At 40.7% G+C, this 27,377-nt stretch overlaps 2 protein-coding genes across 2 annotated transcripts; one reads left to right on the top strand and one right to left on the bottom strand.

Annotated features, from left to right (window-relative positions):
* Nucleotides 1-991: 991 nt before the first annotated feature.
* Nucleotides 992-15,112, top strand: LOC120017528 (transmembrane 9 superfamily member 3). The gene is made up of 15 exons (XM_038960350.1): nucleotides 992-1,084; nucleotides 2,244-2,439; nucleotides 2,651-2,773; nucleotides 7,673-7,833; nucleotides 8,040-8,117; nucleotides 8,288-8,419; nucleotides 8,594-8,760; nucleotides 8,905-8,999; nucleotides 9,335-9,465; nucleotides 9,679-9,818; nucleotides 10,014-10,082; nucleotides 11,339-11,485; nucleotides 11,802-11,885; nucleotides 13,034-13,110; nucleotides 13,292-15,112. Exons 1-15 carry the CDS (start codon nucleotides 992-994, stop codon nucleotides 13,357-13,359), a joined length of 1,761 nt encoding a protein of 586 aa, XP_038816278.1. The 3' UTR covers nucleotides 13,360-15,112.
* A 111-nt stretch (nucleotides 15,113-15,223) lies between these two features.
* On the bottom strand, nucleotides 15,224-25,152 carry LOC120017529 (thioredoxin-dependent peroxide reductase, mitochondrial-like). The gene is made up of 7 exons (XM_038960351.1): nucleotides 25,088-25,152; nucleotides 20,866-20,977; nucleotides 20,596-20,737; nucleotides 20,256-20,391; nucleotides 18,965-19,068; nucleotides 15,620-15,785; nucleotides 15,224-15,497 (listed from the first exon to the last, which is right to left on the bottom strand). The coding sequence occupies exons 1-7, from the start codon at nucleotides 25,121-25,123 to the stop codon at nucleotides 15,444-15,446; spliced, it is 750 nt and encodes a 249-aa protein (XP_038816279.1). The 5' UTR covers nucleotides 25,124-25,152; the 3' UTR covers nucleotides 15,224-15,443.
* Nucleotides 25,153-27,377: the final 2,225 nt, after the last annotated feature.

Raw genomic sequence — 27,377 nt, 5'->3', positions numbered from 1 at the left:
TGCTGAGTTTTCTAGTTCCAACGCTGCAATAATCATACATGAGTAGTGGGCCAAGAAGGGTGCAACTGCAGCCTGCAATTTGGGGCGTTCCTTCATGTGGGCATTCCTGCATCTGCATGAACCTCTCTTTATACTTCTATTGGTCCATTTTTAAGCTATGACTCCAGTACATAGGCGGGAGTCAGGGGCACTCCAGTACAGTAGGTGGCGGTAATGCACCATAACATTGGATGCCAACTGACGATTAACCCCACAGAAGAAGAGGCGAGGCGACAACAGTAGCTACCAATAGCTATTACGCACCAGTAGCAAAAGTGTGTATAACTAAACTAGCTAGTTAGCACATTGTGTCGCTCCAGCCTCCCACCTGCTGTACTAGCGGGAGGCGGGGGGCGACCGGTATACAGTGTCCTTCGCCCCACCTGTTAGGCACTGTTTTCTCGCAGTTCTGTTAACAACAGACCTGCCAGGCGGGAGTGAAAAAACTCAGATAATACTTTTATTTCCCTTTTGACCCACATTCATAGGGGGGTTCTGCTTGGGGGTTCATGAAGGAACCAATGGGATGCTCGAGGGGGGGGGGCGTTCCTGCAGATGCAAGGATGGCCACATGCAGGAACGCCCCGAATTACAGGCTGCAGTTGCACACTTGAGTGGGCCATGTTTCAGGTTATATGCACACAAAGGTGAGGCAATTCTGGTTCTCGCAGTCGGATGACGTGGCTGAAAGTGGCGGAATGTGTAAACCAACAACCGGAGTTACATTATTCAACGGTTTCTTCATCGTCTTCGACTTTGATTGGCGAGTACAAGCCATGTGACATGTTTGCGTCAATCACATGCGAATGCGATGTGAGCTCGTGAGGCAATTTACGCCATATGCGTCTGAAGAGCATCCTAAGAAACTGCCACTGTCATACAACCAGGAAGAAGGTGGGATAGCCCTAAGAAAGCTAACATCCCAAATCGGTAAACTTACCCTCAGAAAAGGATGGGGTCTTCCAGGTGGAAGATTGCAGTTGTGGCCTTTTTTTCGTTTGCCGAGTTATTAATGCCGATCGAGGCAGATGAACACGAACACACGGTAAGATCATTTGAGGCCGATTGAAAATGGGAAGCCTTGTGTGTGGTGGTGAAAATAATGGACGTTCTGGCTCGTTAGCTATATTATTCAACCGATTAGCTTATATTTGAGATAAGAGGAATAATGTATGTAGTTAATATTTTAGGTTAAACACTTTAAAGGTTGATAAATAATTAATACAAGAACTAACGTTCGCGAACAAGTTAACGTAGGGGACCACGTAGCATTAGCTAGCTAACGTTTGCAAGCAAAGAAGCTAGCAAGTAAAGAAGCTAGCAAGTAAAGAAGCTAGCAAACAGTAGTTAGCCAGCCAGTGACATCCGTGCATAGTAGTAGGCCTAGCTACATCTGATTGAGGGCAATCATTTGCTTAACCAGTCATCCATAGCATTTGGTTATTTAGTTGCTTGACTTGCTAGTTAGCTAAATAATCCCAAATATCTGCTAGGAATATGTCCTAGCCAACTAGCTGGTATGTCAGTGCGAAGACTGCATATCCGGTTATTCAGGCCTGTCATTCTATGTAGGACATCCAATGATCAAGACAAACGCAAAACGCCTTCCGTGTTTTCTGGTATTATTGGGAATGACATTATTTTGCACGTCTTGATTTGTGTTTTGATCATGCTTCAACCTGATGTAGTACCGTAGCCAGCTATTAAGTTTGCATCCGCACTTAGTGCTGAAGGAAAATCTGTCTAGGTAACGTTAACTAACTACACAACCAGCCAGCTGCATGCAGACATCCTTAGTTACCAATGCCATGTTGTCAGTGTAAATGTGATCAGGAGAGTGTTTGCATCGATAAAGCACGTTGTTGTATCTACATTGTGTTCTGCCCATAACTGTCAAGATAAACGACTAACGACAGTGCTTGAACTTGATAGCTGTCACTCAGGTTGAAAAGACCTGTATGCATTTCGTTGCTGTTGACTCATGCTTGAATGTCATGTGTGCATTGGTTTTGACATGGGTCATTAAATAGTAACTTTATGTATTTTTGTCACAGACAGCTGATATCTGACTATCTTTATGGCTGGAAGCTGCTTGGAATAGACTACCATGTTGGCTGAATAGAATACCGAATGGTGCCATCTGATGACAAGCAAAACAAGTATAGCATGTTTGAAATGTGTAATGTCTTTCTTTCCCTTTGTAGTACACAGATAAAGAGGAGGTGGTGTTATGGATGAATACGGTGGGGCCTTACCACAACAGACAAGAAACATACAAGTACTTCTCCCTGCCCTTCTGTGTGGGCACCAAAAAGACCATTAGCCACTACCATGAAACGCTAGGAGAGGCTCTGCAGGGAGTCGAGCTGGAGTTCAGTGGCCTAGACATCAAGTTCAAAGGTATCCAAAAAGCTACACCCACAGGCAGCTGTACCTTTAATAAAGAGTTATATTATTAGTCACTATTTGATCAGCATTGTTTGATTTGGAGTCGTCAATGTATTCTTTCCTAGCATGAGGTTAGATCCAAAAGCAGCCTACACTTGCATTTCTTCTTGTAGTGTGTTATGCCATACTAATACCAACACTTTATGTTGTTTTGTTCTCACAGATGAAGTCATGCAAACAACGTACTGTGAAATCGAGCTGGACAAAGCCAAACGGGATGCCTTTGTATATGCCATTAAGAATCACTATTGGTACCAAATGTACATTGATGACTTACCCATCTGGGGTGAGTGATCTTGCTACACAGCCTGTTGCGACTTGTACTGTAATTTAGTTACGAGGATTCAAAGTCATGCTCCAGAGGCAGGTGAAAAGAAAGCATCCAAATGTTCATTCTGAACATTCTACTTTTCTGGGCTTATCTGTTGCCTCTCACACTGGTTGTTATAGAAAGTAGTTTGACCATTACAAAGGTTATCTATGGAAAAGCCTAGTTCACCATGGCTGAGAAGGGCCCAGTTCTGTAATGAGGAACATCTTAAACATAGAGGTCTTTTACATTGAATGGTGCCTACAAACCACATTTTCCTGAACTTCATTGTATTTGGGTTCACAGCAGATCTTGTCATTGGGCCTATAGTTGTAATGTGAATCAGCCTAGCCTTAATACAGATTTATTATGTTTTCAACTTGGTATAGGTAACCAAGACATCAATCATGGTCTATGACCTGTTTTTTTAAAGGGAAACAATCATACACTATACAGAAAAGTATCTATTTATGTGGACACCCCTTCAAATTGGTGGATTCAGCTATTTCAGCCACACCCGTTGCTGTCAGGTGTATAACATGTAGCACACAGCCATGCAATGTCCATAGACAAACATTGGCAGTAGAATGGCCTTACTGAAGAGCTCCGTGACATTCAACATGGTACCATCATAGGATGCCACCTTTCCAAAAAGTCAATTGGTCAAATGTCTGCCCTGCTAGAGCTGCCCTGGTCAACTGTAAGTGCTGTTATTGTGAAGTAGAAACGTCTCAGCCGCGAAGTGGTAGGCCCCAAAAATGTTTTTGTCTGTCCTCATTTGCAACACTCACTACTAAACTGCGTCTGGAAGCAACGTCGGTGCAATAACTGTTTGTTGGGAGCTTCAAGAAATGGGTTTCCGTGGCTGAGCAGCCGCACACAAGCATAAGATCAACATGCGCAATGCAAAGCGTCGCCTGGATTGGTGTAAAGCTTGCTGTCTTTGGACTCTGGAGCAGTGGAAACGCGTCCCCTGGAGTGATGAATCACGCTTCACCATATGGCAGTCCGACGGACGACTCTGGGTTTGAAAAATGGTTTATCGAGATTGGTGTGGAAGAACTTTTTTTATTTATACATTTTTTACACCTTTTTCTCCCCGATTTTGTGATATCCAATTGGTACTTATGGTCTTGTTTCATCGCAGCAACTCCCCAACAGACCCGGGAGAGGCAAAGGTTGAGAGTCGTGCATCCTTGACCTGCCAAGCCGCGCTGCTTCTTAACACTGCTCGCTTAACCCAGAAGCCAGCTGCACCAATGTGTCGGAGGAAACACCATCCAACTGACGAACGAAGTTAGCTTGCAGGCGCCCGGCCCGCCACATGGAGTTTCTGGAGCACGATGAGCCAAGGAAATTGAATTGTAATGCCAATTGCGAGCCAGGCCTAATCGCCCAACATCAGTGCCCGACCTCACTAATGTTCTTGTGGCTGAATGGAAGCAAGTCCCTGCAGCAATGTTCTAGCATCTAGTTGAAAGCCTTCCCAGAAGAGTGGAGGCTGTTATAGTAGCAAAGGGGTACCAACTCTATATTAATGCCCATGATTTTGGAATGAGCTGTTCAGCGAGCAGGTGTCCACATACTTTTGGTCCTGTAGTATACATTGACTAAACAGCTGCCATTATATACCGTGCCTTGCGAAAGTATTCAGACTCCTTGGATTTCTTCACATTTTGTGTTAGAGTGAGAATGATTTGGTATTTTTTAAACAATTTTATTCTACACAACACTCCGTAATGTTGTTATTTTTCTTTTCAAAATTCTTCAAGCTCTCAAGATGTTGGGGATCATGGCTCGACGGCAGTTTAAGTCTTGCCATAGATTGTTAAGCAGATTTAAGTCAAAACGGTAACATGGCCACTCAGGAACATTCAAAGTCTTCTTTGTAAGCGGAGCCAGTGTAGATTTGGCCTTGTGTTGTAGGTTATTGTCCTGCTGAAAGATGACTTCTTCACCCAGTCTCTGGTGTAAAGGAGGTCTTTCCTCAAGGATTTTGCCTGTGCTTAGCTTCATCCCATTGACTTTTTATTCTGAAACTCCCCAGTATTTGCCAATGTCAAGCATCCAAATCAAATTATATTTGTCACATGCTTCTTAAAAACAACCAGTGTAGACTAACAGTGAAATGCTTACTTGCTTACTTACGGGCCCTTCTCAACAATGCAGTGAGAAATAATAGAAAAGTTAAACACCCAATAATGAATACACAATGAGTCTTGGCTATAGACACAGGGCACCAGTACCGAGTCGATGTGCAGGGGTACAAGGTAATTGAGGTAGATATGTGCATATAACTAGGAATAAAGTGACAACAGCGCACATAGCAACAGCGTATGTGATGAGTGCAAAAACGGTAAATGCAGATACACTGAACAAAAATATAAATGCAGCATGTAAAGTGTTGGGCCCCATGTTTCATGAGCTGAAATAAGAGATCCCAGAAATGTTCCAAATGCACACACAGATTATTTCTCTCAACTTTGTGCACAAATATGTTTACAAACCTGTTAGTGAGCATTTGCCAAGATAATCCATTCACCTGACAGGTGTGGCATATCAAGAAGCTGATTATTACACAGGTGTACCTTGTGCTGGAGACAGAAGGCCACTCAAAAATGTGCAGTTTTGTCAAAGATGTCTTCAAGTGTTGAGGGAGTGTGCAATTGATATGCTGACTGCAGGAATGTCCATCAGAGCTGTTGCCAGAGAATTAAATGTTAATTTCTCTACCATAAGCCACCAATGTCGTTTTTGAAAATTTGCCAGTACGTCCAACCAGCCTCACAATCGCAAACCACATGTATGGCGTTGTGTGGGCGAGCGGTTGGCTAACGTCAACGTTGTGAACAGTGCCCCATTGTGGCGATGAGATTATGGTATGGGCAGGCATAAGCTACGGACAATGAACACGATTGCATTTTATTGATGGCAATTTGAATGCACAGAGATACCGTGACGAGATCCTGAGTCTCATTGTCGTGCCATTCATCCGCTGCCATCACCTCATGTTTCAGCATGATAATGCCCGGCCCCATGTCGCAAGGATCTGTACACAATTCCTGGAAGCTGAAAATGTCCCAGTTCTTTCATGGCCTGCATACTCACCAGACATACTGTACCCTCTAGCGCCTTGGGGTTGGATGTCAAGCGGTTGCCATACCAAGTTGTGATGCAGCCAGTCAAGATGCTCTCAATGGTGCAGCTGTATAACCTTTTGAGGATCCGAGGGCCCATGCTAAAACTTCTCCACCTCCTAAGAGGCATTGTCATGCCCTCTTCATACCCATACCATGATGCAGCCACCACCATGCTTGAAAATAAGGTGGGAGTTACTCAGTGATGTGTTGGATTTGCCCCAAACATAAGACTTTGCATTTAGGCCAAAAGGTGTATTCCTTTTTGCAGTATTACTTTAGTGCCTTGTTGCACACAAGATGCATGTTTTGGAATATTTTTTTAAAATGTTGTATATTTCTTTTCACTCTGTCATTTAGATCATTATAGTGGCGTCACTACAATGTTGTTGATCTGTCCTCAGCGCTCTCCCATCACAGCCGTTTAACCCTGTAGATGTTTAAAATCACCAATGTCCTCATAACATCACTGAGCAGTTTCATTCCTGTCCTGCTGCTCAGTTCAGAAGGACGACTATGTTTCATGTGTCTGGGTGGTTTCATACACGATCCACAGCATAATTATTAACTGGCCGTGCTTAAAGAAATATTCAATATTTGATTTTGTTATTGTTACCCATGTACCAATCACTGCCCTTTGAGGCATTCGAAGAGCTCCCTGGTCTTCGTAGTTGACTTGAAATTCAATACTTCACGGAGGGATCTTTACAAATGTTATATGTAATCAAGGACACTAACCACCCGGGCCACTACCTGTTCACCCCGCTTCCATCCAGAAGGCGTGGTCAGTACAGGTGCATCAAAGCTGGGACAGAGAGAAAGAAGCTGTTATTCAATCTCAAGGCCATCAGATTGTTAAACAGCCGCTACTAGCACAGAGGTGGCTGCCTACCTACAGACTTGATATCATTGGCCACTTTAATAAATGCAACACTGGTCACTTTAATAATTCCACTTTAAGAATGTTTACATATCTCGCATTACTCATCTCATGTATACTGTATCATTCACTATCTATTGTGTCTTAGCCGCTCTGTCACTGCTCATCCATATATTTTTTACTTATATATTCTTATCCCATTCCTTTACTAGATTGTGTGTAATAGGATTTGTTGTGGAATTGTTAGATATTACCTGTTAGATACTGCTACGCTGTCGGGTCTAGAAGCATAAGCATTTCGCTACACATCTGCTAACCATGTGTATGTAACCAATATAATTTGATTTGTTTGGGGGACCGAGGAAGGGTCATTCAAAAATCATGTCAATCCCTATTATTTCACACAGTGAGTCCATGTAACTTAAAATGTGATATGTTAAGCCAAATTTGACTCTTGAATTTAGGCTTGCTTAAATAAATGGGCTCACTACTTATGCAATGACTATTTTACTTGTCATTTAAAAAAAAAAAAAAACATTTTTCTTCTACTTTGACAGTTTTGTGTTGATTCAAATGATAATGAAATCCATTTTAATCCCACTTTGTAAGGCAATACATTTTGAACAAATCCAAGGGGTCTGAATACTTTTGCAAAGCACTGTATGTATGTACAAATATATGTATGCACAGGAGGTGGGGCAGATGGCCCAAGTTTTCATACCCATACTGAATACTATTCTGAGTATGAATAAATATAGACTTTGGCCCTGGATCTGCTTACTGCATTCCACACTTGCCAAGTTGCCAGTACATTTCTGGTAGCAGTGCATTCATCCCACACCTCTTTCTATATTCTAGGAATTGTCGGTGAGGCAGATGAAAATGGAGAGGATCATTATCTGTGGACTTACAAGAAATTGGAGATCGGCTTCAATGGCAACCGTATTGTCGATGTCAACCTGACAAGTGAAGGCAAAGTCAAGCTTGTGCCCAACACAAGAATTGCAATGTCGTACTCTGTAAGTATTTGCATTTTCTTGTCAGAAATGGGACTGAATTGGTCTATTATACACAGGGTTGAATACGTATTTTGAAGTGTGATTAAATTTTTCCACACTGAGCTTTTATTGTTTTACATAAAGTAAGGTCACCTATGTCGTCATCATCCATACGTGGCTCATTCGCCAAAGGAACAATTGAGTAAAACGTCTTTTTTTTACCACAGGTAAAGTGGAAGAAGTCGGATGTGAAGTTTGAAGACCGATTTGACAAGTATCTTGATCCATCTTTTTTCCAACACCGAGTAAGTTTCTTCTCAGAAAAAGAATGCAATTTTGCACTGAACTACACAATACAGCCTGTTTGAACAATTCTCAAGGATGCCATGTTCTATAATCAAGCAGAAGAATCTAGGGATGTGCATTTTCCATATTCCCCGTGGTGTGGTAATGAAACGAATGTTTTTCCCTTTAGATTCACTGGTTTTCCATCTTCAACTCCTTCATGATGGTCATCTTCTTGGTTGGCCTGGTGTCCATGATCCTGATGAGAACGCTAAGAAAAGACTATGCTCGATACAGCAAAGAGGAGGAAATGGATGACATGGTAACGTTTCATGGCCTCGGTAGCATTAATGACAGAAACTTACATTGAACAACATACACTTTAATATTTTGCTGTAATAGTTTAAGCTCCAGTGCTTCGTCTGATTTTGGCTAGCTGCATGTCCTTTTGTCTTTTAATGTACCCCTGGCCCTTTCCCGCTTCTCCCTGCTGCAGGACAGGGACCTGGGGGATGAGTATGGATGGAAGCAGGTCCATGGAGACGTGTTCCGGCCGTCCAGCCACCCCATGATCTTCTCCTCCCTTATTGGCTCTGGATGCCAGATCTTCTCGGTCTCTTTCATCGTCATCATCGTGGCCATGGTTGAGGATCTGTACACTGAGTAAGTGATGGGCGCCACCTGCAGATAGAAACCTAATAGTGTGTTTCTTCACTGCTGTCTAACGTGTGTGTGTGTGTGTGTGTGTGTGTGTGTGTGTGTGTGTGTGTGTGTACGCACACTGCGGCTTCCCATTTGTCTCTACAGGAGAGGATCCATGCTGAGCACAGCCATCTTTGTGTATGCTGCCACCTCTCCCGTCAATGGCTATTTTGGCGGAAGTTTGTATGCAAAACAAGGAGGTATGTAAGGGTTTTTCTTAAAAATAGAAACTCAGTTCCTACACAGCACAATTCTATTATTACTGCACTCTGCAAGGGCAGTTTTGCTGACCAGAATATTGTCACCTATGACATTTTCTTAACCTGAACATGGAGCTTGGGTTGTCAAACCATTGTTTGTGATACCTGGTGTAGAATACTGTTTGAAACCTATTGACATGGCTATTGACAAATGAGGCTACATTGTTAGTGTGAATGAGGCTACATTGTTAGTGTGATTGTGTAAATAACACATGGTGCACCCTACATAACACATGGTGCACCCTTACGATAACTGATGATGTTTGATCCTATAGGCAGACGGTGGATTAAACAGATGTTTATTGGGGCCTTCCTGATCCCCGCCATGGTGTGTGGGACAGCCTTCTTCATCAACTTCATCGCCATGTACTACCATGCCTCCCGAGCCATCCCCTTTGGCACCATGGTGAGTTTAGTGTCGACGCCCACTCCCTCCGCTTAGCCAACACCTGCCTAAACAACTAGCACATTTTCTCTCATAGAAATTGGCATGCCGATTTATTCCGTCTTCCTATTAGTGTGTATATCAAATTAACCAAAAAGTTTATTTTTGGAAATATTGTTTGCTCTCACTATGAAACCTTTCTCATGGATTCTACTATTGCATTTTTGTTTTCAGGTGGCTGTTTGCTGTATTTGTTTGTTTGTTATCCTGCCACTCAACCTTGTGGGGACCATTTTGGGAAGAAACCTCTCTGGCCAGCCCAACTTTCCTTGTCGAGTCAATGCAGTGCCACGGCCAATCCCTGAGAAGAAATGGTAACTATGACTCTGATCTTTTTTGTACAGCATTACTTAATAATAGCCATGTATGTGTGACATTTGTTTTCATATTTATTGGAGGCCCAAGTGCTGATATGGACTGTGTTTGCTCCTTGTATATCTCTGATTGTAGACTATTGGTGACACTCTGTTAGTGTTGGGGGTTGATTTGTAAATGATCACATTTTACAGGTTCATGGAGCCAGCTGTCATTGTCTGTCTGGGAGGAATCCTTCCATTTGGTTCCATTTTCATTGAAATGTAAGTCCTGCCTCACTTTAACCTCACTATACTATAAACTCGATGCAGGTAACTACCAAAATAAAGGAAATACTTGAGTAGATTAGGGTTCTGGCAGCTCTTATGTTGTTGAATCAGGTGTGCCAGTTTAGGGTTAAAACAAAAATATGAAACATCTGGGGTGGGCACGAGGAGTGTTAGGAAACCCTGCCTTAGAGGGCAAGGTAAATGCCAATAAATACACAGCCATTCTGAGTGATCACCTTCAACCTATGGTGACTCATTTCTATCCTGATGAGAGTGGTCTCTTCCAGGATGACAATGCCCCCATCCACAGGGCACGAGTAGCCACTGAATAATTTGATGCGCCCGAAAACAACGTAAATCAGGGGTTTCAAACTCATTGCACTAGTGTCTGCTGGTTTTTGTTTTTTTCCTTTCAATTAAGCCCTAGACAACCAGGTGAGGGGAGTTCCTAACTAATCATCGACCTTAATTCATTAACCCAGTAAAACAAAAACCTGCACTCTCTCGCCCCTCTGTGGAATGAGTTTGACATGTGATGTAAACCATATGCTAGGGATCAACTAGCCAATTTTTGTATTGAGCGGATGGTCAGGGGGCCGGAACATAACTACAAATAATTTGTAGACTGTAAATTGACCGCAAGCAGCCCAAACGGATATAATATTTGACTGAAACATAATAATTTCACACCTTGCTTACGTTTTGTGGACGGTCACATATATCTGTATTATGCGTGGAATACTTTGGAACAGATTTCCTAAATTAAAATCACCTGGAGCCGATTGATTTTAATTTTTTCGGTCTTTTATGTCCAACAATGTTATTGCGAAGAACTTCGGGGAGCCAAATAAAATCGCCCGCGGACGCCAGTTGGTGAACCCTGCCATATGCCAGGGCTGTCTCGGTCACCAGATCTCAACCCAATTGAACACTTATGAAAGATTCTGGAGCGGTGTCTGATTATGAATTTTCCACCACCATTAACAAAACACCAAATTTTATAGATTTTTTTTTTTTGTATAAGAATGGTGGCACATCCTTCCAATAGAGTTCCAGACACTTGTAGAGTCTATGCTTAGGCACGTTGAAGATGTTTTGGTAGCCCAACGCCCTATTAAGACACTTTTTGTTGGTGTTTCCTTTGTTTTGGCAGTTACCTGTATGTCTGCATTTAGCAGATCGATAGTTCACCATATAAAACCTGTGCACGGCTGGAAGTGGAAATGCATTGTTTGCTTCTTATTCTCCAGGTACTTCATCTTCACTTCATTTTGGGCCTACAAGATCTACTACGTATACGGGTTCATGATGCTGGTCCTGGTTATCCTTTGCATTGTCACCGTGTGTGTCACAATTGTCTGCACTTACTTCCTCCTCAATGCTGAGGACTACAGATGGTGAGTTAAAGACAGAGCCAGCAATGTATGTACTTGTCTCTGTGATTTACATGAATCATTAATGAATTAAATTGATTAATTCCATTTATTAAATGGAGGGACCTTGTGTGTGGGCCTTATACGACACTTGGTGTGACTAGGCGACACTTGGTGTGACTAGGCGTAAGTATAATTGCATGTCTAGCTGAAGAACTATGACACAGCTGAATTCAGGATTTTCCTGAACACAAAATGTACTGTAACACACTATCCTCAAGCTGGCTATGGTATCTGTGCTTTTTAATTTAAGTTCTCTGTGTTTTTTTTCTCCTCTCAGGCAATGGACAAGCTTTCTCTCTGCTGCATCCACTGCAGTTTATGTTTATATGTACTCCTTTTACTACTATTTCTTCAAAACAAAGTGAGTTCCAATATCATTTTTATGATATAAAATACATATTGTACACAACTGAAGTAAATCATCTGTTGACTGTAGAAAACAGACTAAAGCATTCTGTCATAGATTAGGGATGGGTGCTAGTACTCAATTCAAATACTCAATGTACAAATGAAACTGTTTAGCAGGTCAAATGTATAATCACTGACAGACTTTCCCTCTTAAGATGTGTTTATTGTTTGGACTATGTCAGGTGCAGTGAACATTTTTATTGAAATCATAAGTATATTTGCGCAATGAGCACTTTTTGTCTTTCAAATACATTGTTAGTTGTTTGGTTGGTTAGCTAGCTAGCTAATTTGAGCCATGTTAGCATTGACATGAAATCAGTCAAAACACGACATGGTATCAAGAACTAGATGAAACTAGCTAAAACAAGTCACTTACGATTCCCCACAAGGCAGTTTCTTGTCATTGTTGGTAGATATCTGGCCATCCAGAATCACAACTCACGGACTTCACTGCCCCCATTGAAGCGTGTGAATCGTTTTCGCGACGTTGTCAGCTAACCCATCTGAGGTTGGAATAATACTGTGAAATTGTGAAAATTCAGATCATGCCCATTTAGTGTAAGAGCTGTTTTGAAAAGACCACCTGAAATTTCAGCCTGCTGTGCGATGGCGTTTTGGCCTGCCTGGTGATAAGTTAGACTAATAAGAGTTCCAAACCTCTCTGCTAATAATAGCTAGTTTTCAGTTTTACCCGACCCACTCAGGTACCACTCCCAGACAGTCCTATCAAATTCTTGCTTGAGAAATTACTCTTTGCTAAGAATCTTTTTGTTTCCTTTCAAGTTTTTTTTTTTTTGTATTGAAAACAATTACAATAAGATACTTGTTACACTGAAATGATTTGATATTGAGATCTGCATTTGGACCTCAAGTTTTGTTTTCAGTTGTGTAATTGGATAGTATGCAGCCAACTTTTTGCCTTCAGCCTCATTTCACGCTAACATGCGAGTACTCCAATATTTTCAGGAAAGTGCTCAAACATAGACATTGTTTTCAAATGCCCATCCCTACATACAGTACTGTATGTGTATGAAAGAAGTTTCAGCAGTGTCTTCCTGTGTATTACTTCCGCTGACAATTGTTTTGTCCCATCTGTTTCAGGATGTATGGTCTGTTCCAGACGTCCTTTTACTTTGGCTACATGGCAGTGTTTAGTTCTTCTCTGGGAATTATGTGTGGTGAGTTCTACTTCTCTTTTCACAGCATCTGATTTGATCCGAGTATTGGAATTCTTATGATATTACAGTTTAGGCTTAGGAGGTTATTCCGTAAACGCAATAATCTTTAAATGTAGCTCAGAGAGTGGCAAACATACATGGTTATTGATGCAATGACACATTACAACCATGTCTTTTGTAGGAGCTGTTGGGTATGTGGGAACAAGTGCCTTCGTGAGGAAGATCTACACAAATGTGAAAATTGACTAGGACAGATGCAAGGGATCCACAGATAAGCTGACGCTTTCCCCAACATTTTTTTTTTTTTTTGCGGTATCTCACTTTGTACAAATGTAGTTCTCCCTTTTCTGAATGAATTTGAATGTTGCAAAACAAAGATTGTACAAGAGCAAAACTGCGGGGGAAAGAAAATTCTAACCGGTTCTGTTTTTATCGATTGCATTCAACCCAACGTTCTGAAGCAGATGCTGTTCCAAGACGTAACATGGCTTCCCCTTTCCAATCCAGTCCCACCCACCACCAGAGAACATAAAGATCTTTATTATGGAATAGTCTAGCTCTCTTCAGTGAAGAGGCCATATCGAAAGCCTTTGTTCTATTGTATTAGAATATCGGAGAGTTGGGTTTGCGTCCATGCTCTGACCTTGATTCTATTTTGTATTACTGTCACTCAGAATTCCATTGTATTATTGTATTCTGACTTCCACATTCATTTTTACTAGCTACACTAGACACTAAACATATACTGGATGTTATACTAACTTATCAGAGTTAGTCAAAATATGGGAATGGTTCTATCTAATTTCCAAATACAGTAGTTTAAAATCAACCAACCAAGATAAATATTTTAGGTCTGCTGTAGTTTGCTGTACAGATGGGGGGGGAAAACATTTGCGAAAGGAACGAGTGATCAACAGTTGGTTTTGAAGTACAGTATAAATGACAGATTGTTTTTAAATGGATGTTTGATGTGATTCAATTTCCCATTTAGGCTTATGTTTTCTTAATGTTTGGGTTTGAATGAAGTCTACTTGTAAAGATAATATATGGATAGGGGGGAAAAAGTGTATATAACCTTAATAATGTAACTTTAGATGTAGATCTCAAATGTATTTTGGTTGTACAGATTTACTACAGGGTTTTTTGGGGGGCTTTTTTTAAATCATTCGTTTATAAACAAAAATATATATTTTGGGTTTTTTTCTGTTTTGGTGCTTGGGATGGGGCGGGTGGTGCTGTTATCTTGCCTGAAATTGCATGAAGTTTCCATCGAAACATATGCTTATCAAATTCCATTTTGTTTGGCCATTCGTTATATATCTACATTTCTTTCACTTTCCCTGGTTGTGGACATCTCAAATTCAAAGAAGTGTGTGCTGGCTGCTTGCCAAAGAGTGAGATGACAGAAAACTGACTGTTTATTTGGTTTGATGTATGCTTTAAACAGCTCTCCATTCTTTGGTCAGCCATGTCCCTCACGTTTATCTTTGGTTTTCAAAACCTGAAACGTTGTGAATGTCAGACGAAATGAGGCAATAGTGCTAGTTTCCACAGAAGTGACATATATGTACACTTAACTAGGTGTGTTCATAGCTACATACAGTGCTGCAGTGTTTTAAAACCTTTTTGTTGCTGTAAATACAGTATGTACCTTTAAATGTATGAGAAGTGGCAATACCTTTCTCATTTCCAATACTGAAGTTGATTTTTGGCACCTCATGTTGTGTACTATATGTCAAGACATTTTAAACCTGCATATATTAACTTGCTGTAAAAAATGAACAAAATAAACATCTTTATGTACAGGGGTTATACGGGCATGGTTTGTATATGGTTACATTGTCTGGCTTATACATTTTGTAACTGATTCCTTTCTTTTTTCAACTATCCAAGACCAGAAGCAATATTCTTTGAACACTGTTTTGGGAAAATACAATCTTTGTGTATGATCACACTTTTTAATCGGTAGAATAAACTGGTGTGCTGGCTGCTTTTCCCTTTCCTTATTTTGACATTGTCAGACCTCAATCTCTTTACAATATTCATTTACATGCTCTTTTCAATTTTCGAACCATTAAAATAATGCGAACACATGTAGGCTCAATACTTGCAATGTGATGAAAGGGAAACTTTATTACATTAAGTTCATGAAGCTAGCTAACAGGATGAAATGTTTCAACTCCGACAACTTTCAAGTCTTTTTTTCTGATTGCTTTGAACACAAATGCACCTTTTTTTAATCTAAACCTAATGGAAAATATTTGGTATATCTATTCAGTGTTTTCTTTTCCAGTTGTGGATAATTTATTGAATATTAAGCAAGTGCGAGTCCACTAGTCGTTGACCTTCTCAAAGTACTCCTTTGAACCTTCGGGAGTTGGCTTGATCTGAAAAAGAAGAACTGATGAGACCAAGACTTTGCTACAAATTTTTTGGTGCTTGTATTTATTTCAGATGTCTGAGGGCCTGGCGGGGTAGTGAAAGAGGGCGTGAAGGGGAGTGGCCTCACCGTAGGAGAGTCAGGGGTCCAGCTAGCAGGGCACACTTCACCGTGAGTCTCCACAAACTGGAAGGCCCTCACCAGACGCAGGGTCTCATCCACAGAGCGGCCCACTGGCAGGTCGTTGACGCTCATGTGCTTCACCACCCCATTTGGATCAATGATAAACAGTCCCCTAATGGACAAACAGACAACTACTCAATGTCAGGGTAGAAATCCATATATACAGTGTCTAAAATTCAATGTTGATTTACTCGAGGCAGTTTATGGTCTGAATATGTATTTACAGTTGGTTATTAAAACTCATTTTTCAATCACTCCACAAATTTCTTGTTAAACTATAGTTTTGGCAAGTTGGTTAGGACATCTACTTTGTGCATGACAAGTAATTTTTCCAACCGTTGTTTACAGACAGATTATTTCACTGTATCAATTCCAGTGGGCCAGAAGTTTACATACACTAAGTTGACTGTGCCTTTAAACAGCTTGGAAAATTGCAGAAAATGATGTCATGGCTTTATAAGCTTCTGATAGGCTAATTGACATCATTTCAGTCAGTTGGAGGTGTACCTGTGGATGTATTTCAAGGCCTACCTTCAAACTCAGTGCCTCTGCTTGACATCATGGGAAAATCAAAAGAAATCAGCCAAGACCTCAGAAAAAAAATTGTAGACCTCCACAAGTCTAGTTCATCCTTGGGAGCAATTTCCAAACGACTAAAGGTACCACGTTCATCTGTACAAACAATAATACGCAAGTATAAACACCATGGGACCACGCAGCCATCATACCGCTCAGGAAGGAGATGCCTTCTGTCTCCTTCCTGAGCGGTATGATGGCTGCAGTGAAGTCCTGTACTTTGGTGCAAAAAGTGCAAATCAATCCCAGAACAACAGCAAAGGACCTGGTGAAGATGCTGGAGGAAACAGGTACAAAAGTATCTATATCCAGAGTAAAAACCGAGTCCTATATCGACATAACCTGAAAGGCCGCTCAGCAAGGAAGAAGCCACTGCTCCAAAACCGCAATAAAAAAGACTACGGTTTGCAACTGCACATGGGGACAAAGATGGTATTTTTTGGAGAAATGTCCTCTAGTCTGATGAAACAAAAATAGAACTGTTTGGCCATAATGACCATCGTTATGTTTGGAGGAAAAAGGGGGAGGCTTGCAAGCTGAAGAACACCATCCCAACTGTGAAGCACAGCTGTGGCAGCATCATGTTCTGGGGGTGCTTCACAAAATAGATGGCATCATGAGGACGGAAAATTATGTGGATAGATTGAAGCAACAGCTCAAGACATCAGTCAGGAAGTTAATGCTTGGTCGCAAATGGGTCTTCCAAATGGACAATGACCCGAAGCATACTTCCAAAGTTGTGGCAAAATGGCTTAAGGACAACAAAGTCAAGGTATTGGAGTGGCCATCACAAAGCCCTGACCTCAATCCCATAGAAAATCTGTGGGCAGAACTGAAAAAGCATGTGCGAGCAAGGAGGCCTACATACCTGACTCAGTTACACCAGCTCTGTCAGGAGGAATGGGCCAAAATACACCCAGCTTATTGTGGGAAGCTTGTGGAAGGCTACCCAAAATGTTTGATCCAAGTTAAACAATTTAAAGGCAATGGTACCAAATACTAATTGAGTGTATGTAAACTTTTGACCCACTGGGAATGTGATGAAAGAAAGAAATAATAAATCATTCTCTCTACTATTATTCTGACATTTCACATTCTTAAAATATTCTAACTGACCCAAAACAGGGAATTTTTACTAGGATTAAATGTCAGGAATTGTGAAAAACTGAGTTGAAATGTATTTGGCTTAGGTGTATGTAAACTTCCGACTTCAACTGTGACATGAACACATCTTATACACTACAGTGCATTTGGAAAGTACTCAGACCCCTTGACTTTGTTACATTACAGCCTTATTGTAAAATTGATTAAATTATTTCTCATTAATCTACACACAATACCCCATAATGACAAAGCTAAAACAGGTTTTTAGAAAAGTTTGTGAATGTATTAAAAATAAAAAACAAATAACATATTTACATAAGTATTCAGACTCTTTGCTATGAGACTCGAAATTGAGCTCAGGTGAATCCTGTTTCCATTGATCATCCTTGAGATGTTTTTACAACTTCATTGGAGTCCACCTGTTATAAATTAAATTAATGGGACATGATTTTGAAAAGGCACACACCTGTCTATATAAGGTCCCAGAGTTGAAGGTCCCCAAGAACACAGTGGCCTCCATCATTCTTAAATGGAAGAAGTTTAGAACCACCAAGACTCTTCCTAGAGCAATCGGGGGAGAAGGGCCTTGGTCAGGGAGGTGACCAAGAACCCAATGGTCACTCTGACAGAGTTCCTCTGGAGATGGGAGAACCTTCCAGAAGGACAACGATCTCTGCAGCACTCCACCAATCAGGCCTTTATGGTAGATTGGCCAGATGGAAACCACTCCTCAGTAAAAGGCACATGACAACCCATTTGGAGTTTGACAAAAGGCACCTAAAAAGGACTCAGACCATGAGAAACAAGATTCTCTGGTCTGATGAAACCAAAATTGAATTATTTGGCCTGAATGCCAAGTGTCACGTCTGGAGGAAACCTGGCACCATCCCTACGGTGAAGCATGGTGGTGGTGGCATCATGCTGTGGGGATGTTTTTCAGCGGCAGGGACTGCGAGACTAGTCAGGATCGTACAGAGAGATCCTTAATGAAAACCTGCTCCAGAGCACTCAGGACATCAGACTGGGGCGAAGGTTCACCTTCCAACAGGTCAACGACCCTAAGCACACAGCCAAGGCAAAGCAGGAGTGGCTTCAGGACAAGTCTCTGAATGTCCTTGAGTGGCCCAGCCATAGCCCGGACTTGAACCCGATAGAACATCTCTGGAAAAACCTGAAAATAGCTGTGCAGCGACGCTCCCCATCCAACCTGACAGAGCTTGAGAGGATCTGCAGAGAAGAATGGGAGAAAATCCCAAATATAGGTGTGCAAAGCTTGTAGCGTCATTCCCAAGAAGACCCGAGTCTGTAATCGCTGCCAAAGGTGCTTCAACAAAGTACTGAATAAAGGGTCTGAATACTTATGTAAATATGATATTTACGTTTTTTTTGTTGTAATAAAGTTGCTAAAATTTTGAAAAAACTGTCTTTGCTTTGTCATTATGGGGTATTGTGTGTAGTAGATCGATGAGGGGGAAAAAGCAATTTAATCCATTTTAGATTAAGGCTGTAACGTAACAAGATGTGGAAAAATTGACGGGGTCAGAATACTTCCCGAATGCACTGTATATTGGGAACAGGGTGCCGTTTGGGACGCACCCATAGTTACTGTACCTCAGTGCAATGCCAGGGCCCTCCAGAAGTACACCATAGTCTCTGGACACCTGTTTGTTGAGGTCTGCCAGCAGGGGGATGTGGATTTTACCCAAACCTCCAGCCTGAGAATAAGACGCCATGACAAATGATTAGCATGCAGCCACACTGTCTGTATAATAATACTATATGGGATTTAAAGCATCTTTCCAAAAAAACAAGGACACTGTAGAGCAAAGAGTGTAAAAAACTTTTTAAAAAAGGGATAAAACAATTCAAATTGAAATAAAAGCTACTTAGCTTAAGCTAGGGCTGAGTAAGGGGGCAAGCTAAGTTGAGGGGAAAGCCAGACTGAACAGGTGGGTTCTGAAGCTGGTTTTGAAAGTGGTGATGGAGTCAGAGTTGCAGATGGCAGAGTTCCAGAGTTTGAGGGCAGTGGAGCTGAATGCCCAGTCCCCCATTGTCTTGTCTTTGGGGTGGTGAGTAGTCCAGAGTCAGAGGAGCAAAGACAGTGGGAGGGAGTGTGTGTGTGGAGGAGGTCAGAAAGTTATGGAGGGCCTTGTAGGTGAGCAGTAGGATCTATTGGTACAGTGCCTGTCTAATAGTACAATTTCAGCCTATTTTGGTGGGATGGAGTTTTGGCCTGCCTCCGGCAGTAAATTAGTTTATAGACAAGAGGGTTCCAAACCTCTCTGCCAATAACAGCTATTTTTCAGTTTTCCCCTCCCCACCCAGACAGTCCTAGCAAAATTCTTGCTTGAGAAATTGCTCTTTGCTAAGAAGCTCTTTTGGTTTATTTTTGATCATTTTAATTGAAAACAATCACAGTACTTAATTGTTACCAAGAAATGACTTGATATTGAGATAGAAATAGCTGCATTGGACCTTTAAGTTCAAAGACAACCCAAGAATGGCTTTACAAGAGGTGTCGAGTGTTCCTGAGTGGTCCAGTTTTGAATATTGCTGTGCATTAATGATTCCCAATCAAATTTACAGAACTTGTGCAAATTTGACAAAAACAATGGATAAATGTTGCCCTAGGTGTTGTGCAAAGTTGGCATAATCGTATTAAAAATGATTCACATCTGTAATGGCTGACAAAGGCACTTCCACCAAGTATTAGCTCTACGGTGTGAAGACATCTTATGTTTTTAAATGTTTCATTAATTAGAAACAAAAAAAATATACGTATTCCTTTTTAGATTGAATTTTAAGGCAGCAAAAATGTGAAGACTCTGCAAGGGGTGTGTTGACTTTCACTAGCGGCTGTATGTATATAGAATAATGGTAAGTCTATGTACACCCACTGTACCTTGCGTGGGGTGTTTATCCATGCCAGGTGGGTGAAGTGAGAGTCCACTGACACGCCCACCACTTCACAGTTGATGTCATGGAACTCGCTGGCCTTGTCACTGAACGAGATGATCTCTGTCGGGCAAACAAATGTGCTGTAAGGAGACAAAGAAATGTTTTTTAAAAACATATATAGAATGTCACATCCACAATCTCTTGCTTAGGTATCTGTAGTGCAAATAGAATAGGCCGCTAAATAATTCCTTAAATTCTGAAGATGAATAAAGTCACAGATTGTGTACACCACATGCAGCTAATCAAAGCAATCCATTCCTGTCCAGAGGAATAGCAATACTCACAAATCGAGCGGGTAGAAGAAAAGAACCAGGTATTTGCCCTTAAAGTCATCTAGGCCCATCTCCTTAAACTCGCCATTGTGGACAGCTGTAGCTTTAAAATGTGGTGCATGTTGAGTGACAGCTGGAGCCCACTTAGCAGTACCTATTGGGAGAAAGATATTAAATGAATAACGTTGATTCTATATTTACATCACAATGACAAGAAGTGCATCTGTCTCTCACTTTGATCAACTTCATTCCCTGTCCTGAAGGTCTACAGTCAATACCTACTGGTGGATAAACAGGCTTTCTGGAGTGCAGGACGGGTGAGAATTCTTGAGGCCTTGCTCACTGAAGTTCCATGTGGCAAAGCTGCTTTCAGTCCTCCAGATGCAACTATTACCTTGATGTGAGCAGTGTTCATTTCATCAACAAAAATCGATTAAAATATCTGTCAAACATGTATTTTTATGTGGCAATTGACGAGACTGACTAAATAAATATATAACTGAACTAAAATTATTTTAATTTCAGTTGACTAAAAAATGATGAAATTATCTCTGTGACTAAAATCGGACTACTAAATGGACTGGACATGAGCTTTTGGAGAGATTGAGAGCTTTTCTGTAATAAGTAATAAGGTGACTCTTGTTTCCCCGTAGCTAACCAGTCACCACCAGCCTTCTAGTTAGATACCCTTTGCCTGATTAAGAAACACATGTCTCTTTACGAAATTAAAAACAATAGCAGCATTGAGTTTAATAGTAAAACAACAATAAGGTTACGTATATATTTTTCTCTCACTTGAATATAGAAAAGTAGGCTGTCTTTTAATTTGTAGTCTCGCTCAACCCTCCCACTTTCCCCACTGCATTTTATAACAAGGTTATGTAGTCAATATAGCCTCTTTTCCTCAGAGAAAACGTATTGTTTCTAGCCCTTACCATAAAAAGATATGACTCATAATACCTGCGCTATGTTTTTTCTATCGTGCATTGGCCAGCAGCATTTTACATTCATAAAGCATATAGCGGACCGTTCTAAAACTAGGCTACTTGCGGACAAAACCGTTAACCATTTGTTTAGGCTACACCTTTTTCAATCGTGTTACCTCATTAGTTAGCTATAGCTAACAACCTGGGGGCGCGTTCAGAAGGACGCAACGTTTTGGAACGTTCAGATTGAAAAATGCTACGTAGAACAAACATGCCTCTCTGACATGTTGAAAAAGTAATAACGTCTGCTCTATTCATGGCATTTTTATCTACAACGTTCGAGAACGTTTTGCAACTGAGCATGGCCCTGGTAACATTACCAGTAGCCTATATGCAATTACTTGGTGGCACATAAAGAAAGGGAAAGGGATAGCAAACAATTTGACTAAATTCTTCTTGCCAATACGCTACATCTGACTGGGTAGATAATTTTATTTTGAGTTAATGTGGACTCAGTGACATAGACAGTCCACAGACTTGAGCACTTGGACCAGGACTCGAGCCCTGTTACTCAGACTTCAGCCATTGGTACTTGTGACTCAAGATTTAGTGACTTGACTGACTGCATCACTGAGCGAACAGTCATTAGCTCCCGTTCTACTTTTGGACATCAATGTGGCTGCGGTGTCTGTCGACCGTTGATAACAACGGCAAAGCGACCGAGTGACGGATCTGGTGATTGTGCTACACGTCTGTTTGTTTTGTATGTGATATTTATGTGGGCTAAATTAGGAATTTACATGGACAGATAATTGTTATACTGTTTATGATTTTCATATGTCTGCTGTTGGGAAGAGAATAGGATGTTATGCAGAAAAATATGTTGGTAGAACAAGGCGATGTATGTTTGTGCACATGGAAGTCAGTGATTACAGTGCCTTCAGAAAGTTCACACCCCTTGACTTTTTCCACCTTTTGTTGTGTTACAAAGTGGCGTTAAAATCGATTTGTCGATTTTTGTTAACGATTTACACAAAATACTGTAATGTCAAAGTGGCAGAAAAATGTGAACATTTGTAAAACATGAATGAAAAGTAAAACACTAATATATCTTTATTACATAAGTATTCAACCCCGGGTCGAACATGTTACAATCACCTTTGGAAGTGATTACAGCTGTAAACTGGGTACATTTCTAAGAGCTTTCCACACCTGGATTGCGCAACATTTGCCCATTTTTATTTCAAAATTCTTCAAGTTCTGTCAAATTGGTTGTTGATCTTTGCTAGACAACCATTTTCAGGTCTTGCAATATATTTCCAAGTAGATTTAAGTACGGAGAAAATATGGAAAGTTGTACTCAGTAATGTGTTGTATTGGATTTGCCCCAAACGTAACCATTTTATTCAAGACAAAAAGTGAATTGCTTTGCCAATTTCTTTTTGCAGTATTGCTTTAGTGCCTTGTTGCAAACAGGATACATGTTTTGGAATATTTTTATTATGTACAAGCTTATTTCTTTTCACTCTGTCAATTAGGTTAGTATTGTGGAGTAACTAAAATGTTGTTGATCCATACTCAGTTTTCTCCTATCACAGCCATTAAACTGTTTTAAAGTCACCATTGGCCTCATGGTGAAATCCCTGAGTAGTTTCCTTCCTCTCCGGCAACTGATTTAGGAAAGAAGTCTGTGTCTTTGTAGTGACTGGGTGTATTGATACACCATCCAAAGTTTAATTACACTTAAAATATTAACCCAACATGTAAAGTGTTGGTCCCATGTTTCATGAGCTGAAATAAAAGATCCCATTAATTTTCCATACACACAAAAAGCTTATTTCTCTCAAATTGGGAACAAATTCATTTACATCCCTGTTAGTGAGCATTTCTCCTTTGCCAAGATAATCCATCCACCTGACAGGTTTGGCATATCAAGAAGCTAATTAAACGGCATGATCATTACACAGGTGCACCTTGTGCTGGGGCCAATAAATGGCCACTTTAAAATGTGCAGTTTTGTCACACAACACAATGCCACAGATGTCTCAAGTTGAGGGAGCATGCAATGGCATGCTGACTGTAGAAATGTCCACCAGAGCTGTTGCCAGAAAATGTAATGTTAATTTCTCTAACATAAGCCGCCTTCAACATTGTTTTCGGACACGCAGACCACGTGTATGGCATCGTGTGGACGAGCGGATAACATTCCACAATCAACTGCCTGATCAACGCTATGCAAGGAATAAGTCGCTATGCATGAGGAAAATGGACACACCAGATACTGACTGGTTTTCTGAGCCACACCCATATTTTTCTTTTTTTAAAGATGCAACCAACAGATGCATATCTGTATTCTCAGTAATGTAAAATACATAGATTAGGGCCTAATGAATTTATTTCAATTGACTGATTTCCTTATTTGAACTGTAACTCAGTAAAATCTTTGAAATTGTCGCATTTTATATTTTTGTTCAATATAATAACTTCACCATGCTCAAAGCGATTTAGAATGTCTGCTTTTATATTTTTACCCATCTACCAATAGGTGCCCTTCCTTGAGAGGCATTGGAAAACCTCCCTTGTCTTTCTGGTTGAATATGTGTTTGAAATTCAATGCTCGACTGAGGGACCTTACAGATAATTGTATGTGTGGGGTACAGAGATTAGGTAGTCATTAAAAAATCATGTTAAACACTATTATTGCACACAGAGTGAGTCCATGCAACTTATTATGTGACTTGTTAAGCAAATGTTTACTCCTGAATTTATTAAGGCTTGCCATAACAAAGTGGTTGAATACTTATTGACTTAAGACATTTCAGATTTATTTTTATTCATTTGTACAAATTTAATAAACATAATTCCACATTGACATTATGGGGTATTGTGTGTAGGCCAGTGACAAAAAAAAATCTGAATTTAATCCATTTTAAATTCAGGCTGTAACACAACAAAATGTGGAAAAAGTAAAGGGATGTGAATACTTTATGAAGGCACTATATGTTTGCTGTAGGTTAATGAGGCAATACAAATGTGATGTGAAAATGTGACAAAAATTAAAGCGCATTTAGTTGACTAAAATGGCCCACTGTTTGTGATTTTGAAAATACCTAGACTAAATCATTATTCAAATGACAAAAATGGCCCTAATACTTATTGATATATTGGTCAAATCGACTAAGACTATAGACTAAATAACATTTGTTTTAAAAGAGTGCCAAAATGAACACTGACGTTAAAGAGGGCAAGAGAGATACATTGCACATCGTGACAACTATTATTGGCGCTGAAGAGCATTAGACACTTACTATAACAAATGATTGTATATTTAGAGTTTTTACTTAATTTGGCATTAGCTGCTAAGCCTTTGAGCAGAGGGATTTGTTCTGAATACGGTCACGCAGTTACAGTGACGTTGCCGTCAAGCTCTCAGATGAGACTCATTGCAACTCTTCTTACAATTGGCATTGCCAATTTATATAGCTACAACGAAATGATAAATTGCCATTATACAGTTTGCATTTCAATGCAGCACACTACTACTGGTAACATAAACATATATTTCTAAATTAACTTACAGAGGTCTTTAGTAGTCTCCCAACGGTGGCTGCCATTTTGTATTATGACGTTGTTTTCGGGCGTCATACAAATCTTTTGCGCAGGTAGGCTGCGTAATGGCACTTCACTTATGTAGCTAGGTAAAACACATTTGCAATCCCTTGTAAAATTGGCTTTTTGAATATATATATATATATATATATATATATATATATATATATATATATAAAGAAACATATTGCAGATCAAACCACAGCATACTATTTGTATGCTGTGGTTTGTTCGCCAGTTTCTGCAAATGTCTTGATTTTCTTGATCACGCTTGGCTATCTGCACAGCGCTCAGCTCGCAGGCTCTCGTGAACATGGCAAACAAACCCCTGCCATGTGAGCTTCTTCTTCTTCTTCTTTTATTAGGTTTAACGGTGGTTGGCATTCAATAAATGTTGCATTACCGCCACCTACTAGACTGGAATATAATCCCTTATATTTTGCTTTAAAAACATTTTTTACAAATAAAATAAATCAACAAATACACTACCATCTAACCCTTCACTCACTAAAAACCCACCACCCTACTCCACTATTTAAATCTCTCTAGTCATACTTCAGGCCAACAGCCTGAAAGGACGGGACACCACCACTCAACACACCCTGTAACTCTTCTGACGTCAAGTTTCATACACCCAAATACCTCTGCAGCTGCCACCACAACCAAAATGTTCTGCGACTTACATTCCATCCATGCAGTACAGTTGATAATCATTGCTATAAAATGCAAACAATTCAATGTTAGTGAAGCATATAGCACCTGTTGGCCTATAGCGTAGTGGTTAGAGCGTTGGGCCAGTAACTGAAGGGTTGCTGGATCGAATCCCTGAGCTACAAGGTAAAAATCTGTCGTTCTGGCCATGAGCAAGGCAGTTAACCCATTGTTCCCTGGGTGCTGTGGATGTTGATTAAGGCAGCCCCTGCACCACTCTGATTCAGAGGGGTTGGGTTAAATGCTGAAGACACATTTCAGTTGAAGGCATTTAGTTGTACAACTGACTAGGTATCCCCCTTTCCCTCTGTACTGGTACAGATCTATTACTCACACCACTCCCCTTGGGATCCCTTGACCCATCTTCCTCCACTTTCTTCACTGCCTCAGCATTTCACAACTTCTGCACTACTCTAACCCTGGAAACCTCAACCTGCCTCTCTCGCACTGGACATTTCTGATCCCCAGCCCCATGGGCACCCCTACAATTAACACATACCTCTACTTTCCAAAATGCTACACATTCCTTTGTCTTGTGCCCTTCTGCACAATTCTCACACCTAGGAACCACACTGCTGCCACATGCCCATAAGCTTGACACCTGTAAAAACAATGTATAACTTATATATCCTAACATCACTTTGTCGAGCAAAGACTCAACATCAAACTCAAAAGAACAGGCAACGACTCTTCTGTTTCACCACTAACACCACCCTGTCTGTGTCGCACCAAACGATGAGAATCACAAACCCCGGGAATCTTCCCATTCAGTCAACTTTCACATTTACCGCTACCCCAGTAATCACTCCTTTCAATGGCACCCTTTTCTTGAGAGCAAAACAATTCACATATCTTCAAATCAACGTGCTTACCTATTTGTCACATGCGCCGAATACAACAGGTGTACAGTGAAATGCTTACTTACAAGACCATAACCAACAATGCTTTAAGAAGTTAAGAAAAATAAATAAATAAGTGTAAAACATAAAAAACAAAAGTAACAAATAATTCAACAGCAGCAGTAAAATAACAGTGAGGCTATATACAGAGGGTACCGGTACAGAGTCAATGTGCGGGGGCACCGGTTAGTAGAGGTAACTGATGTAATATGTACATGTAGGGAGAGTTAATGTGACTATGTTAATGTGACTATAGATTATTAACAAAGAGTAGCAGCAGCGTAAAAGAGGGGTCTGGGTAGCCCTTTTATTAGCTGTTGGGGGTAGAAGCTGTTAATTAAGAAGTCTTTTGTAGCAGAGAGAACAGTCTATGACTAGGGTGGCTGGAGTCTTTGACAATTTTTAGGGCCTTCCTCTGACACCGCCTGATATAGAGGTCCTGGATGGCAGGAAGCTTGGCCCCAGTGATGCACAAAGGTTCGTCATCAATGCGTCATTCGTTTAACGCGGAGCACCTGCTCCCTCTGACCAGCAGAAACACAAACAATTAGATGTCAGCAGTTGTCAGTTGTGATTAGAATTGTGTCACTGAAGGAGAAGCCCCACATAAAGAACATTTTTGGGGGTTTTTGGAGTCAGAGGAGTCCAC

This window comes from Salvelinus namaycush, chromosome 22 (assembly GCF_016432855.1).
Source record: "Salvelinus namaycush isolate Seneca chromosome 22, SaNama_1.0, whole genome shotgun sequence".
NCBI lineage: Eukaryota > Metazoa > Chordata > Actinopteri > Salmoniformes > Salmonidae > Salvelinus > Salvelinus namaycush.
The sequence above is the reverse complement of the archived record's forward strand: the minus strand, read 5'-3'. Positions and strand labels throughout refer to the sequence as shown.